The 17,487-nt window shown below is 41.2% G+C and overlaps 4 protein-coding genes across 4 annotated transcripts; 3 read left to right on the top strand and 1 right to left on the bottom strand.

Moving 5' to 3' along the window:
* Positions 1 to 1,457: 1,457 nt before the first annotated feature.
* Positions 1,458 to 6,341, bottom strand: FG386_003294 (uncharacterized protein; the record flags this gene model as incomplete). The annotated part of the gene is made up of 1 exon (XM_067342714.1): positions 1,458 to 6,341. The coding sequence occupies one exon, from the start codon at positions 6,339 to 6,341 to the stop codon at positions 1,458 to 1,460; it is 4,884 nt and encodes a 1,627-aa protein (XP_067195987.1).
* Positions 6,342 to 8,427: 2,086 nt separating this feature from the next.
* On the top strand, positions 8,428 to 9,153 carry FG386_003293 (uncharacterized protein; the record flags this gene model as incomplete). Its single annotated transcript, XM_067342713.1, has 1 exon — positions 8,428 to 9,153. The coding sequence occupies one exon, from the start codon at positions 8,428 to 8,430 to the stop codon at positions 9,151 to 9,153; it is 726 nt and encodes a 241-aa protein (XP_067195986.1).
* A 622-nt stretch (positions 9,154 to 9,775) lies between these two features.
* On the top strand, positions 9,776 to 13,618 carry FG386_003292 (uncharacterized protein; the record flags this gene model as incomplete). The annotated part of the gene is made up of 1 exon (XM_067342712.1): positions 9,776 to 13,618. One exon carries the CDS (start codon positions 9,776 to 9,778, stop codon positions 13,616 to 13,618), a length of 3,843 nt encoding a protein of 1,280 aa, XP_067195985.1.
* Positions 13,619 to 15,607: 1,989 nt separating this feature from the next.
* FG386_003291 (uncharacterized protein) lies at positions 15,608 to 17,347 on the top strand (the record flags this gene model as incomplete). The annotated part of the gene is made up of 1 exon (XM_067342711.1): positions 15,608 to 17,347. The coding sequence occupies one exon, from the start codon at positions 15,608 to 15,610 to the stop codon at positions 17,345 to 17,347; it is 1,740 nt and encodes a 579-aa protein (XP_067195984.1).
* Positions 17,348 to 17,487: the final 140 nt, after the last annotated feature.

The raw sequence follows: 17,487 nt of genomic DNA, 5'->3' as shown, positions 1-17,487 counted from the left end.
ACAAAAAATGAAAGAGACGAGGGTAACTTTAAATAATCAAGGGAACTTCTGGATCCCTGGAACGAAAAATTGCTCTCCGTGCGGAAACCCCAGGTTGCTGTTGTGGAGCCTTCTTAAACGGGAGAGAAATCAAGTCGCAACTATTCATACGACGCTAAGGTGCAGTGGCCAGCTCCGAACCGCCTGTGGAATCTGAACACACCAGTGCATTCAGACGCAAGCTGGATACAGAGAGCGAGTAGATAAGCATAAATTCCTATATAAGACCAGTAAATACCTATCAGCTTGGTGAGGATACATAGATGTACATGCAAGTATGACACACGTGTACGCTGAGCAGATACACATGGCAGCTACTTTAGTTAAAGAATTAGAGAGCCATAGCCCCAATATAGCTCTTATCAGCGTCGAGTAAGGCAAAAAGCAAGGTGTGTAAAAAAGAGTGGGAGTGGCGTGCATATACTGAATGCCAGACCAAGGCGAGTGCGAGAACAGTGTAACACAACACGACCTTTCTCCCCGGAACAGCTTCCTGCGGCGCCCCTTTAGAGTCAATCTGTCTCAGAGAAACGGGACATCTGAGTGCACCATCTGCCTCCACCACTCGCCTAGGGGGACTCGGCAATCAGAAACTACGCTCAGTCTAGCTAAGTCTAGAAGTCGTTATTTAAAATTACTTATCGTTGCAATTACTATTGATATTAACATTAATACTATCACTATTCGCTATTTATCATCATCCACAGTTAAAATACGTTAGTCTTACTTAGCTGAATACTATTTACACGTACATTTGCCTCATCTTATTAACTGTGTATTACCGAATAATATATAAATACAGAATAACAATTTAAATACATATACACCGTTGCATTTTACTCTTATTTATAAGACACGGCTTAATAGACCATTATATTAATCACAAATTACATTATTACTCTGACTCTACCTCATTCTTTTCCAACCTCGGTCATCAATGTATCTTCTTTAAACTTAACTCTCACGTGTACATATTAAGAGCCTCTCACGTTTCCCCAAGAATAAACACATGATTTACCAATTGATAACAATATAATTGAACAGATTAATTTTATATAATTATCTCACTTAGTGCAGAATGTATGAATGATACCAGTTTGTAAAAAATGTGTCTATTGGTATTTAAGAGACCACCTTTCCTTTAAATAGTATTCGCGTTATAGTCTTTTTAAATACTAATAATATTAACAATAGTAATTTATACAATAATGGAGATACTATCTATTTAAAAATCTTCATTATTATGAAATATCGTTGGCTTATTCATCATTATATCAAATATCATCTTGCTTTTACAATTATTGCTTTCCCAATTCACCATCATCTCATTGGTCTCGAAAATTAGTCCGAAATCTTGCCTCACTCATCCACTTCCTTCTTAGTCTTCTTTGTCTCCTCGACCATCAACTATTCTTATTCTATTTGTCACCATTAGACGGAAAACCTGCCTCGATACAAGAGTTCAAAATTACAGACAAATGGTTTGCAGAAAGCGGATTCCCATCGTTAGAAGCCTGTTGTTCAAAGGCAGCTGCACACTCATAAGCCTGGAATGAAGTGAATTTCTCACCTTTGCCTAATGCTCCGACCATGGATTCAATTATATGGCAAACGAGATGATGAGTGAACAACTGCGATCTCGGCAACGAGCCAGAGGACAAGGATCTAGATAACGAAGCAAACAATGCCGCTGCTCTGCTTTCTTCTATCTGAGAGAACAAGTACGGTGATGATGTTCTAAAACTATTAAATGACGAACATCTTAATTCCTTCCCATCAATACCTATAGCCAAACAAACCTTCTCTGTTCTTGCTTGCGAAACCGAAAACCCAAGTCTAAGCAATGTCGGATACAACAATCTCGAACATTCCTTTGCTAGCTTTACTTCCTGTAACAAAGAACCAATATTACAAGCAGTTCTTCTATCTATTGTGGTTACTGTACTTCTTGGTAATATTTTCGGACCCTTCACGTAAAATCTATATGAAATATTATTGCCACGTGAACTCATTGACGAATAGCCATGTCTTGTACAAAATGTGTCCTTGCCTCCCGGTTTTGCCGTTGGTGACGTCTCGACTTTTGGTTTTTGCCTTATTGGCTTGTCTGACGAGCTACCTGCAATTTCAAAGCCCTCTGGGTATAAGCCCACTGTTTTCTGTCTGTTCAACGCCTTTTCTATGTAATCCAATGCTACTTCTCCGACTCGTGATCCCGCAATCGGTCCTGATACAATCGGAACGCCCCTCGCGTCTTTCTTGACATTTCCGTACTTAAATGCTGGTCTTCTCACTACAGGATGTTTGAAAAGTGGTATCGCTGGTAGCACCAACTTCTTTTGTTTACTGAACCCAGGGGCCGTCTGATCCACGTACTCTGGCTCAGAAATCTTGGTTGGTGAGATCGAACTGCCCTCTGATTCCCTCCTTCCAGCAGGCGTTCTCAACGACGAAACACCTGCTGCCAACTTTCCAGTAGTCAATGCAGCCAAAATTTGCGCTTGTTTGTTGGAAAGATCCTTAATTAATGAGCTTATCTTGATTCCATCAGAAGATGTCTCAGATCTTTTTGAAAGTGCAAGGTAATCCCTCAGTAACTCCTGTTCAACTGAATAGACCCTTTGTATCTGCTCCATATACATTTGCGAGAACTCAGAAAGCTGTGCGTGGTTAAGCCCAGAGACCAACTTGAGCACAAGTCTCAACAACAATGAGAGCCTGGGATCTGCTTCACTGAAAAGCTTTTTAAGCGACCTCCTCTCGGCCTTTTGCAACTTCCTTGACTTTAATAACGCTAAAAACTTGGATATCTCGCTCTGAATATGTTGTATTTTCACCAGTAGCGAGGATATCTTGGATGTGCTGCTCGGTAATGGAACCTGTGACATCACCGTTTGGGTCATAATGGGCGACAATGAATGAGGTGACGAAGCCTTGACTGAGGAACCGAATTCCTGTTGAGATATTGAACTTGTGTTAGATCTCTCAACGATTCTCAACTTCTCTATATTGGACCTCGAAAGATGTAATAACTTTTGCAGTATCCTCTTAAAATCGTCCAAATCGCTCTTAGATTTGAATGATAAGTTCGGTTGCTGAAGCCTCTTTTCTATCTTGGCTAGCTTAAGAGACAACTTCTGCACCTTTTTAGACACTGAATCCAACTCGTTCTTCAGTGAGGAATCACTTACCGACGACGAATACAAAGATTCGCTTATTTTTTGCGCCTCCTTGTTGGAATCCAAGATTTCCATATATAAATTCTTCAAATCATCAATGGATCTTTCGAATGCAAATTTGCTTGAAGACGTTGAAACTGATAAAGACGGAGATAAGGAAGACGAAAGTCCACTAAGTCTACTTCCTTCAGGCACACTAAGACCCAAGGAAGAGACCGAACTTAGTGCTTCTTCATACTTCTTGGATAACTCCGCCTTTCTGCTCTCTGAATCCCTCAAAATCGACTCGGTAACTGATCTGTCCTCATTCGAAAGTGTTGGACTTCTTAGCACTGCCTCCAACTGAGATATTTGCGACGATAGGGAATCTTGTTGTGAAGCTATTCTATCCAAGTAGAATCCTGCGATCGTTATCTCCAATGAAGATTCGATTCCAATTTCACCAGGCTTTGATGAACCTATTGGTCCCAATCCAGATCCTACACTTGATTGATCTCCAGGCAAGGACGCCAAAGTTGCTTGAATCTCTGGAATTGGTGACGCACCAATTATTCTTGTCTCCACTCCCTTTTGCCTCGAATCAATATCACTCAATATACTCACAATCTTGTGCAAGTCGATTCCGGATAACGGATTTCCCAAAATGCCTTGAATTGCTTTTTGTTGTTCTTCCAAGAACTTCTGCACCTTTGATTGCTCATCCAACGCATGAAGCGATATTTGAAGCGTTGGCGAAAGTTCAGATACGCTCTGTGGTGCAAGAGAGTGTGCTGAACCTCCAGATCCCGCTGAAATTGAAACATCTCTTGGCAACAATACCTCATTACCTTGAGAAATAGACTGGCCATAAAATGAAATGTTCTGCGTTCCCGACAACAATGGAATTAATTCCAAAGACAACTGCTTTGTGGAGAATATGACTACATTAACTCCATGTGGCAATGCACTATTGAAGGCATTTTGAGCCGATGTACATACGCTTTGAACAGCATTGTTGCTCAAACCATATATACTTCCAGGCCCATAGTTCCCTGAGAACACCCTCAAACACTGGTCGTACAACTTTGACGGTGTAGATAAATTGCTCAAATCAAACTCCATGATCATTTGATCTAAATCATTTGTGCTTGAAAATGGTGCGGAATCGTATGAATAGGGTGCAGAAGAATAAATCGCTAACTTAGATGCCAACAACATTAACTGATCTTTGTTGGGTATCATTTCCGAATATAGGTTGTAGTACTTGTCAAAATTCACGCATATTAAATTTACCAATGAATCTTGAAAGTCTGCTGACTTAAATAACTGCGATACAACGCTTTTGCACGAACCTAATGAGCCAACATGAATATGGGACGCCAATGTTGTAAATTGCTCCTCTACATAGTAATTTGCCAAAGCAGAAGACGCCTCTTGATCATTCTGCATGGAACTCTTGAATATTGCTCTCAATGTTGCAGGTGTCACCGTGCCGTAAAATCTAACCATGTCGCTGAATGACTCTCTCCACATCTGTCTACACACCTTCATTGCATCTTGCGAACTGTAATTAGAGTTGGATCTCATATTCAACTGCTTCAAGTAGAAGTCTATCTCATATAAACAACTCATCGCAAAGTTTATAATGTTTATATTCGAGGACAACTCTTTAACCTTTACTGAAAATAGTGAATCTGAATTAGAGGTACCGAGCCCAGAAAGTGCCGAAGACAAATACTTTTCAATGTTGAAAACTGGAAATTGCGGAACTGATTTTGGAGACACTGCAGTTGCGACAGGTGAACCAAATCCACCACCAACGGTCTTTTGTGAATGTTCAGATACATCCTTAGGTACACCTACTGATTGGCTTCCCACTGAAATATCAGACACTGATAATGTACCGAGCTCTTGTGACTTTGGTACTTTTGATATCTCGGAAACATGTGGTCTTTGAGGTGAAATAACTGGTGATTCATCCGGAGCGCCAGTAGACTCCTCTGCCTCCAAACCATGTGATGCATCATAGCTCCCCGGAGTCAAATCGATATCTGAACGTCTCTGAGCAAGTGAGTACTCATCTGGGATATAATCTTGTTTGACTTCAACTTCAGGCTCTTTCAATATCTCAAGAGCCTCCATTGGCACCGACGAATCTTCATGAATATCCAATTGGGCCTCCAATAACCTTATCTTATCCTCAGTCCTCTTAATTCTTTCTTCTATGTTCAGCTGTTGCTGTTTAGCTTTTAACGATAGATTTATCGCACTATCTCTCTTTCTTTTTTCTGACATAAGATGACCATAGCTTTCTTGATACCTCAACTTAAGTCTTGATATCTCATCTTCCTGGGCCACTATCGACACATTTGGCACCGTTCCTGCCTTTTTCATGTTCTTCAATTGCTCTTCGTTCTGCGCAATCGAATCCTTTATTTGATTCACAGTTAATACCAATCCTCTTATTGTTGAATCAATGCTTTGACGATATTCTTCCGCCTCCTTAACGACCTTCAATACCTCAGACAACACCTTCTTCTCACCCGCTACCTTTTCCTTTAACGAATAGTACATCTCGCTATCCTTTGCAACGTCTTTACCTATCTCATATTCCGTAAAGCTTACTTCTGGATCAACTGTATATTTCAGTTTCTTTATATCCTTTAACTTTGCCTTCTCTGCATCCAAAGCCATATGATAAATATACGGCCCCTCCTGCAACTTCTCAAACTGATATCCAGGAAGGTCATCTGTACTCGTTGCCTTATCAAACGGTGAAATTCCTGCCCCCTCTGACACCTCCTCTATCTCGCCCTCAAACCTTGGCTTTTCGGGCAACTTAACCTTTTCACCTGAATCAGCTCCCTTTTCGGAATCCTCCATCTTTTTCGGTTCTGGAAACGGTAAATGTGGATCCAAAAGTCTGACTGAAACTTCTGGCGAAGTTTCCGGTGATTCTGAAGCTGAACCTTCCTCCGTTGCAGATGTACTGGATTCTGGTCCTCCTGCTTGAACCGCAACATTTTCATTTTTGGAAGCATCTGAAATATTTAAAAGTGCTATAAATACACATGAAACGATAAAAAGCCAACACAGTCTTCCTTTAAAGACGGCTCCCCCTCCAAAGGTGCCTATACCCATCATTTTTACTTTATTGTCACGCCTTCAGTCCAGTATATAACGTATATTTGCCAGTGCTTATATATAAATATATCCGCCAACACCTTTCGTATTCGCTTCTCTACCTCTTGCAAAAAGCCACTACTTATACTATGATCAAACCCCTCAATATTAAGGGATTATTATTTGTTTATTTACTATTACCACTAGTTATTAACAGTAAACAAACAAACAACACTCTTCACTTAAGGGTCTATCTCCTCGTACTTTGTTGTGCTGCTTTTCGTTCTCTTGTTCTGATCTGTTTCAATACCCTTTCTTTGTGTTGCTCTATTTCTATAACTTCACACTGAAAGGGTTAATGCCAGTAGATATCTTGCCTATGCTTTCCTTTCTGAATTCTACCAACTAACAACTTTCCCTGTGTTTTATTTTTATATTATTCTCTTCTGAGAATTTTTATACGCAATCTCCCTCACTGTGAATATGTGGCCTCGAACATTTTATGATCTATTTCTTCCCCTGAATCTATTAATTACTTTAGATCCGTTTGCCGCCTCCTGTCCGCCTGTGAGGCGCCTAGCGGTTTTACTGCGCCTGGCCCCATTTGGGATAAAGGCTTGGCGGGCCATCCTGGTATTTGCGATTATTCTCGGAGGCAGAGTATTGCCGGACGAAATTCAAACGCGTTGCTTGGAAGTCAGGACCTTTTCACGACTCCTTGTTTCCATACAAGCCGTTCTTCATATAAATGTTTAGTCTCGCGTTTGTATCTTCACGACTTTCAACTCAAGATATCTCGTTTCCGATCCGTTCCTGCGAAACTCTTCACGGTTTGAAACTCCTTCTATCCTGCTTTACCTACTCCTTCCTTTGTTTTTTTATTCTAAGAACTTCATTTCTTGTTCCACACATGTTGCATCCTTTCTGCTTCACTAGTCGTCTCTCTCGCCTTGTGTCTTGCCGTTTCGAGCTTTTCCTTGACTCGGGTCCTCTCGGCCGCTCGCCATTTGCGTCTGTTCTTGTACTCTGGATTATCACTCTGCGAAATTTCTACGTTCAAATCTCAATTTGCCCTTATTCCCTCCTTCAGTTTTCACTTTCCCTGATCAGACTCCTATTCCCCTCATTTTCGCTCCGAGGCCCCCGGGTAAACGCCTTTCACCTCGCTGCTCGAGACTTAACCGATAATGTCCTCCGGGAGACTCTGTATTAGTGGTTCCAAAATCCACTTATATATCGTTGCAGAATCGTGAAAATCACCTTTTCCTGTTATCGTTCCTCTCGCTCCCGCAAAAAACCAACCTGCCGGCAGACCAACCCCTCCGACTTGCAGCAACCAAATACTGTAGCCAACATCGAACATAAACTGCACCTAATCCACACATGTCGCCTTTTCCGGTCGGAAACTGTCTGCCTCTGACATCGACACTCTAGACAGAAACATCCGAAATTAAAGGGTCTCCGTAAAACTCACTTGCCGCTCCGTTGACATTACATGCAGTTTGGTCAGCCCCACATTTGTCATGGCTTTTACATGTATTAAAATTAACACAGTTAGACATGACTCCTATGTCTACTAATTGGTATATCATAAGAGATATGTGGGGATCAAAAATAGATACATGTGAGAAATATAGATACAAGATACTACATGTGGCTATATGAGGCAGCATGTTTAAAGAGACGGGAAACCATATACTGTGTGATAAAGAAAAGTATCTACGGTTAGAATAGCTTGTGACATTAAACGGATATTTTTTAATGTATGATAGGTTCCTCACAGCAATTAATTATTTATAGATATTTTCTATTAATTGGTTGACATAGAATAGCTATTAGTTTTCAGACAAATTAAATTGAAATTTGATTGTTTGTTAAAATTTATTTCAAACACGCTTAAACATTCCTGCTGTATCTTGGATATAGAACAAACAAGAACCACTGGAATAAGTACACTATTGTGACCATTTGTAGACTTGCAATTTTAATTTGTACGCATTCTTAATTTTGATCAATCACAACTCAAACACCCAAAAATTTGTATAGCTGAACGATTAGGAGAGCACAGGGTTCCATATTCTTTTAATTTCGAAACTTCGTACTGACAATGACAAGAACTCCTTACGTTTTGTTTTTTACGGTTTTCGTTAAGATACTCACCTTTGGAAGATCATCTGAGATAATATTGAATAGCAACGTTTCGGATATCCCTCTTTCGGATGAGTTGGATTTCTTGGATATGGAAAACGCTCAAATATTAGAACAAATCCTTGAATTGGACGAAAACAGGGGTTTATCAGAATCTTACGCAAACAGAAGTTCGCAAAACAAAACAGTAATGCCTATTAACGAGACAATAGTACCAGATTCATGGGATGTCATTGAATCTGTACTTAATTCGACTAATACAACTACCCCTTATCCTCCATTTAACAAAAGTTCCACTGGCGGATGTGTTCTGCTCGCGTCCGACGTTGAAATCATCTTCGGCAAATATAAGGACGAATTCCAAAACTCGGTGGCAAAGTGCTCCAGAAAGTCCCTCGGCAGTTACAAAAACACAATGAGATGTTTAGCCCAATTGTCTTTTGATGGCAAATACATCTCTACCCAGTGCAGTGATTGCTGGGCCAAAACCGCTCACTGTGGTGTTAAGCACTGTGCCCACCAATGCCTATTCAGTACATGTGTAGCCAAGTGTCAAAAGTGCTCAACCAGGGCGTGTTCCTCCGCCCTAAATGAATGTGCTGGAACTACATGGATGCCCATGCCTTGTGGCTTGGATCCCCACAGTCCAATTCCGGATCGCTTTAAGGTGCAGGATCCGAAGTGACTGGACACTTTTCTTCCTAAGAACAGAGAAAAGAACGGTGGAGTGAGAAGGAAATGAAATGAAACAGAAACATGTGACCTAATCACACTAAACGTATAAAACGCGAAGCAATCTCTCATTTCTTTAAAAAAAAATAGATATGAGCAATTGAACCATTTCACGGTCCAAATGGTTCTACAATATTCACCTCCAGGTCACGAGCTACTGACATATTTTGTCTTGTCGTCCAGTAGGCTAATGAAGATTTTAATTTTCCTTTCTAACCTAAACTTTTTCACTTTTTGCATCCTCGTCCAGTTATTTCACTTCTATCCTCTAGCATATCACTCTAAACAGGCGGGAGCCGGAGCCGCACTTTTGCGATACTGACTACCATAGACACGTATAGTTTATTATATAAAACTAATTAGGTACTACTTAATTAGTTTAAGAGGAAACAATTGCCGAAAACAAATTAGTGTTAGAGTTAAGTGTAGAAACTTATCAAATAAAAACGTAAATAGGATAAACTAATTAAATACATATACGTACTTTATTTATCAGTCCCAGATAAATAATTACTCTGAAACCACCAAGTAACTTTTTTTTTCTACTGTTACTTTTTTAAATTTTAGAAGAAATTATGGTTTATCTATTATTTCTTATTTCTTCCATATTCTTGTCACTGATTTCAGTCAGTGAAGGTGCTGGCAAGGTAACTTATCAATTTTTTGGTTCAGATGGGAGTCTAAATAAAACGAGCTCCCCCATATTTATCATCTCGAAAGGTAACATTACTATAGGCACCTCAACGACAACCCCTTCTACTGTAGGTACTATACTTGGAACTGAAATCCCACCATTGGGTCCATTTGACAGAGTGAGAGGTCCGGATTGCAAGACGCCGTTCGTTACTTATGACCTTAAACCAATATGTGGTACAGATGGTGTAACCTACGACAACGTCTCCATTTTCAGGAACGCCCAATGTGATGATCCAAAATTGGAGTTCCTTCATTGGGGCAGATGCAGCGTTTCTGGTTCTACCAAGGGAGCTGACACCGTTCGTATTAAACGTCCGTTCATCCCACCTGGTGTCCCCATTTCAAACTTCACTACGACCTCCACAATCCTTCCATTATTTATACCTACTTCTACTACTACCACTACCACTACCACTACCACTACTACCACTACAACAACCACAACTACAACAACCACAACTACAACAACCACAACTACAACAACCACAACAACCACAACTACAACAACCGAAGCCACCAGTACACCCAATACTATCACTATTGATATAAACAATACAACCACTACTTCCACAACTACAATGCGAACGACCACCACTACAACGGAAACCACTGAGGACGCGTCTATTTCAGGTTCGGAAGTTGATGAACAGGACGAAGATAGAGAACCATTGGGTCCATTTGACAGAGTGAGAGGTCCGGATTGCAAGACTCCATTTGTTACCATGAACTTAGATCCAATTTGCGGTACTGATGGTGTAACTTACGACAACGTCTCCATTTTCAGAAATGCTCAGTGCGATAACCTAAATTTGGAATTCGCATACTGGGGTCCATGCGAGGGAGTAAGGTTGGACACTCGTTCTCCAACACAAACCGTTTCGGAACAGGACGCTTCTGAACAAGGAGCGTCCGATGAGGAGGAGGAGGAGGAGGAGGGCTCTCCACCCTATCATGAAAGAGAGCCTTTGCCTCCATTCAATAGAGTAAGAGGTCCTGATTGCAAAACACCCTATGTTACAAAGAACTTAGACCCAATTTGCGGTACTGATGGTTTGACTTACGACAACGTCTCCATTTTCAGAAATGCTCAGTGCGATAATTCAAGCTTGGAGTTCGCATACTGGGGTCCGTGCATTTCAAAAGCACGAATCTTGGCGGAGCAACCTGAAGAACAAGTCCCGGAGAGGGAACAACTGGGTCCACTGGAAAGGATCAGAGGCCCGGATTGCAAAATCGAGTGTCCAGAGTTCTACGACCCGTTATGCTCAAGCACTGGTGTTGTCTATGGCAACGAGTGTTTCTTCAGAAATGCTCAATGTGACGACGATCAACTTGAATTTCTTCACTGGGGAGTTTGTAACCATGAGGATGCAGATAAAATCAGTGCCATCATCTTTATTGATGAGTCAGGTCCATTCAAACAGACTCCACCCGGACCATTTGATAGAATAAGAGGTCCAGACTGCAAGACTCCATACGTCAGTTTCGAATATCATCCCATCTGTGCTAGCGATGGCAAGACGTACCAGAATTTGTCAGCATTCAGAAACGCTCAGTGCGATGATCTCGATTTAGAATTCTACTACTGGGGTCGCTGCTTCGCAGGGGCAGAGGAGCTTTTGGGAGACGTTGTGCCTTTAGGTCCATTTGACAGAGTGAGAGGTCCAAATTGCAAGATCCCGTGCACCAGAGAATACAGACCAATCTGTGGCACTGACGGAAACACGTATCAGAACGTATGCGAATTCAGAAATGGCCAATGTGATAACGAAGACTTGAAGTTCAAGCACCACGGTGAATGTAGAGCAAGAGCCTATGGCAATCACAACATTTATACAGAATCGAAGGCCAAGATTGCTGAGATGAATAATGCAGGTGACAGGGCTGTATTGGGTCCATTTGATAGAAGAAGAGGTGTTGGTTGTGTGAAGCCCTGCACAAGAGAATACGATCCAATCTGTGGCACTGACGGAAACACGTATCCGAACGTATGTGAATTCAGAAATGGTCAATGTAGAGACGAAAGCCTGGAGTTTGCCCACTTCAACGAATGTGACATCTCTGAAAAGATCCCAGAAGGCATCAACACCGAGTTTTACTTGTATTCTTATAAGCAAACAAGAGTCAGAGGTGCTGATTGCAAGAAGCCATGTAATGACCACGATTCGCCAATGTACGGGAGTGATGGTAAGATATACAAGAACATATGCTACCTCTTAAACGCAATGTGCGACGATCCAACACTTAAGCATTACAGAGCGAAAGTCTATGACTCCGAGGCTGACGAGAAGAATAGAGCTGTTGAACAAAGACCGTCGTTGGGTCCATTCAACAGAAAACGTGGCTCCAAATGCAAGATCGAATGTCCAAAATACTACGACCCAATATGTTCAAGTACTGGTTATGTCTTCGCAAACGAGTGCTTCTTCAGAAATGAGCAATGCGACAACAAGAAAATCAAATTCCTCCACTGGGGAATCTGCGACTATAACGACTCTGATAAAATCAGCTCAATCGTCTTCTCTGAGGTCTCTGGACCATTTGAAGATCTACCACTGGGTCCATTTGACAGAGTGAGAGGCCCGGAATGTAAGACTTCCGGCATCACTCAAGATCTGAACTACTTGTGTGGAAGTGACAGGAAGTCATACGACAACGTCTCCATTTTCAGAAATGCTCAGTGCGATAACCCAAATTTGGAATTCGTACACTGGGGCAAGTGTTACGCCGATATCGAGGAGGTCATCGACTACGGCCCTCCTTTGGGTAATCTCATCGGTCCACTGGGACGCGAGAGAGGTCCGAATTGTAAGACTCCCTGCACCAGAGAATACAGTCCAATTTGTGCAAGCAATGGCAAGACTTATCAAAACTTGTGTGAATTTAGGAACGGCCAATGCGATTATGAAGATCTCTATGCTGTTCACTGGGGCCACTGTGTCGATACTCAGCCTAGTGCCGGATTAAAGAGTCCGCTCGGAAACCTCGAAGTTGAAGAACAACTTGCTGATTCGGACATCACTAGCACCACCACAACTACTCAGGTGTGTTCCACTAGACCTCAAACCGATACCAAACTCAAAGTTGGAACCTTGAGAAGAGTGAAGTCTGACAATGAGGACAGTTCCGCTGACTCCCCTCTTATGTCCACCACCACCACAACGGTTTCCATTGAAGAAAATGAAGAGATTGAAACCGAGACTCCAACTGTACAGAAGAATGAGCACTTTGAATCTCTATTGATTGCGCTCTCGATGTCATCATATTCAACTCCATTCCCAACAGTTACCGAAGATAGCACTGGCAGATGTCTAAATCCAAATGACTTAAGAATCATCTTCGGTGATGATACATCTTCATTATTCCAGAATGTCGTCTTAACTTGCGGAAGATCGTCAATGGGTAATGGACCCAAGACATCCAGGTGCATCTCGAAATATGTATTTGGAGATGATAATCTTTCATTGTCTGAAGCTTGTCTTTCCTGCTACAGCGAGTCTGCTTCATGTGGAGCCAAGAAATGTAAGTCGGCATGTCTTACATCCACGTGTAACACCAAGTGCCAGAAGTGCTTCGAAAAGAACTGTGCCGCCGCTCTCGTCGCTTGTATGGGTACATCTTGGTCACCTAGACCGTGTGGTTTAGATCCATTTGGACCAATCCCCGAATCGTGGAAGGTTCCTGACCCAAAGATTCCGAAGCAAAATAAAAATGGGCAGTAAGGCCAGCGCTGTTTTTAGTACTAATTTCAACTGGTAAGATTTTTTCAAGTCCATTTTACTTTTAACACATAGATCGATACTGACAGACACTGATCGCTTGAGGAAAGGAAAACATCCTAACTTTTACTATGGAGTTGAAATGGTGTTTTGAATAATATATATTACCCACTGAATACATTAATATAATCTAGATGTCTACAAATTAACCAATATTCTTTCTCATTTTTTCCGTACTTTGTCTTTTTCATTTGTTTGGTATGAATTCATTTAATCGGATTAATCTGTGAATAATGCGAAGGTGCTGGTTTTTGTTGGCTCAATGTTGAGCGACTTTTATAGAGGAAGATTGCTTATTGTAGAATAATATTGAAAATTAAAATGATTTTGAAATAGTCATTGCATTCATTTCCAAAATATAAACAAACACTATTCAATGGGAGATGAAGATGCTCAAGTATGACTGAAATCCACCGTTTTTCACCTTTAACATTTACAACTTAATAACTTTATTCACTTGTTTTGTCTGTTTTTATCGTCAAAATGGTTTCCCCATTTCTCCTGATTGTTCCTGTCTACGGTTTCATACTCGCCATGCACCGGCCCATATTCAGATATGTATGTGCATGTACATGCATGTTTGCATGGATTCGAACTTGCGCAGGCCGGCTGTCCACGTAACAGAATGGTCAGACGGATAAGGGACCTGACAATAAAGTTAGTGTATTTTCACTGGTCACCGTTCGTTATTCGCCTTTTGAGAGGATCGAAACAAAGAGGTGAATACGGCCACGCATTTGTATATGACTCCAGAAAGGACCAGACAGGCACATTCGCGGAGACTTCGCAATTTGAGGCGCAACTTAACGCGCTAACATCAGCTAAAAAACAAGGCGTTACTGCGCAAATAACCAGACACTTACTTCCAAACTCAAATGCAACCCTTTCGCTACTTTCACGCAATGCTCCATATAATTAAGGAGCCAAGCTCGGACTTGTTGGCACCTGTAACTATCTCAGCGTAAATCTCATACGATTAAACATCTGATTTCAACGTGTGGGGACGAGAAGGAATTTAAAATAGATGAGCATTCAGGTCAGCACCCTTTTTTCGACTCAACTACTCCTCAAGTTCAAACTGCAAACAAGGTAACCTAAAGCTAACGGCAATGCCCCGTCGACTGCCTAAACAAGCAGCACCGCGAGACCTCATGTCAAGGCGAACAAAAGTGAGGACTATAACGCTCCAGGCGCTAATCACAAATGTGTGGTATGTTCTACTTGTCACATGCACAGTTGCATCCATACGCGACCTTTTTACAATTTACTCACATTTGCAAACAGCCACACAAAAACCAAACCAGCCGATAACAGTAAAAATCAAAAGACGAGCACTTGGGTGGGATAATGCAATTAGAGCAAGCGGAAGATATTCATTCTCGTACGGACGCTAAAGCATATATTTGTGGTCGTTCTCGTACATTTCAAAAAAAACCTTTCACTTTAAAATTCACCGTTTTTATCAACAATACAACTACTGTGTGTTCCGCATCAATCAGCAATAGCCACTAAATATGGGATTACGTGCATACAGGGGGTAATACGTGGCGGTAAAATATTAGGTATCCACACGGGAAAATAAATAGTTGAAAAAAAGCAAATAGAGGTGGGAAAAAAAGTGACATTAAGATTGGAGATATATATGCAACACATGTAACTAAATAGACAAGATAATTGTATGTGTTTTCCCCAGTTGCTGAGACTGTTGAAGGTTCATTCTTTATTTTTAAGGAACGTGGTAAGCGAAACTGATATAAATTCCGCCAGAGAAGGAAGGTGCTTGTTTGCTTGAGGCGTATTCTGCACTCAACGAGTTTGAGTCACACAAAGCGACTGCAGGAAGTGCCTTTAATTGCGATCAAGACCATTGCACTTGTGTATTGACTCTCGTCCATTTATCGTCAAGTGGCTTGCGAGTTGAGGCGGCGGAAAATGAGTCTGGAGATGATAAATAATCAGGAGCATCTTGGCTCGAATGTGTCTGAGTCGAGCTACGGAGAGGGAAGTTTGTGCTTGTCTTTAAAGGATAAATATAAGGTAATAAGTAGAAATCAGCTGGAGAAGGTTGAGTTCCCAATAATGCGGGTCGGCACATCGAACTTGGACTGTGGCATTTCGTTTATAGAGGAAATATCAGATATGGAAGAGGACTACGACGAAAGTCCGTATGACACGAGAACGAGAAGGGAAAGGATCAGGGATGGTCTGCTTTTGATAAAAAGTAAGTGCAATAATGCAGTGAGCAGATTTAGAAACGGCGCAATGAGGGTGAGAACCGGCTTAACTGACAAAAGGATATCAATTGTTAGATTGTCAACGGGATATACCAATATAAAGAACAGCATAAACAGAAGCATACTCAGTAAATTTAGAAAAACATGCAACAGCACTTTTGGTGAGAACTCTGCCAAAAACAACGGCAGCGACATTGCAGGTAAAAACATAAGCAGAAGTAGCAGCATTCTCAGGCAGAGAACACTGAATAGATTAAATTTGTCAAAAACCTCAAGAATAATTATAATTAAGAAAAGACTCTCACAGAAGGCCGATAAATTAAGTTACGTATTGAGTTCAAAGGGGTCTTATATTTCAAAAAGATTTGTGAATTGTGCAGCTTATATTAAATCAAAGGTGGTTTACAACTACTACAGATTACGCAATACTATTGGCGACAGGTTCCCAAGAAGAAGGTCCAAGTTTGTGTTATACTTCAAGAAGGGCTCTGAGGATAAAGTACACAAGGTAATCAACTGCGAGAAATCACTTGATGATCAGATGTTTGGGAATGCGTTAATTTATGATTCCGTTGAGTATATGAGTCAAAATGTGATTGACGACTATACAAACGAAATTGACGTTCATTACAGTAACGATCACGACACTAATAGCAACGAGTTTATCAGAGATAACCACAACTTTAACGACGATCACACTAATAATCCAAGTATTAATGTGAGAGCCAGAATCGAGGAGTTAAACTCGTTGACGAAAAGCATTGAAACTTCAAAAACAAAGCTCGGAGTACTATATGGAAAAGGAACGGTATCCGGTTTGGTTAAGACTAATGGTGTGGATAACAGACAGCAACATAGACACGAAGAGAACGATCAGGATGTGACACCAACCACAATAGATTCGTTTCCGCGCTTGGCATCTATGGATTCCACAACATGTACAATTCAGAACGATATAAGCAGCGTGCTGACTTCAAGTTCAAAGCTGCCTCTTGTGATTGAGAACATTAATAAGATGTTTGAGAAAATATCAAGTATACACGGTCAAATGGCTACTGGAACCAATTCACTTAAAAAATTTGATGATGTGGAAACTACATCAGCATCCGAGGGGAACGATGCTGAATCCTTTAGCAACGAGGGCTGCATATTCTCGTCAGTAAAGAGTTTTGTTGACAGCGTCAACAGCAACGATAGGTTAAACCTTGAGGACAAGCAAACACAGTATTACTACGAGTTGTTGCTCACCTTAATAAAGCAGACGCACAAATACTATGAAAACATTATTTCGAGGGACGAGTTAAACGGAGGCACTGCCGCTGTTGACTCGGGGGAGAAAGCCGACAACGACAATGAAAAGATCAAGGAATCCATATTTTCATTAATTGGAAAGCTGAGCGTAGAGGGATCTTTTTTGCAATGTAACGGCACCAAGTAGCGCAAAGATACAGGCAGGTATTATTGTCTAGAGACCAAGGCTAAGATTGCTCGTTGCGTCTATCTCTCATTTTACGAGATCGCCTCGTTGATTAAAGGTACGTGTTGAATTAGACTAGGCTAGGTGCTCGTCCGGTTAGG

This window comes from Cryptosporidium ryanae (genome assembly GCF_009792415.1).
Source record: "Cryptosporidium ryanae isolate 45019 chromosome Unknown contig_7, whole genome shotgun sequence".
NCBI classification, from domain to species: Eukaryota; Apicomplexa; class Conoidasida; order Eucoccidiorida; family Cryptosporidiidae; genus Cryptosporidium; species Cryptosporidium ryanae.
This window is presented reverse-complemented; position numbering and strand designations above follow the sequence as displayed.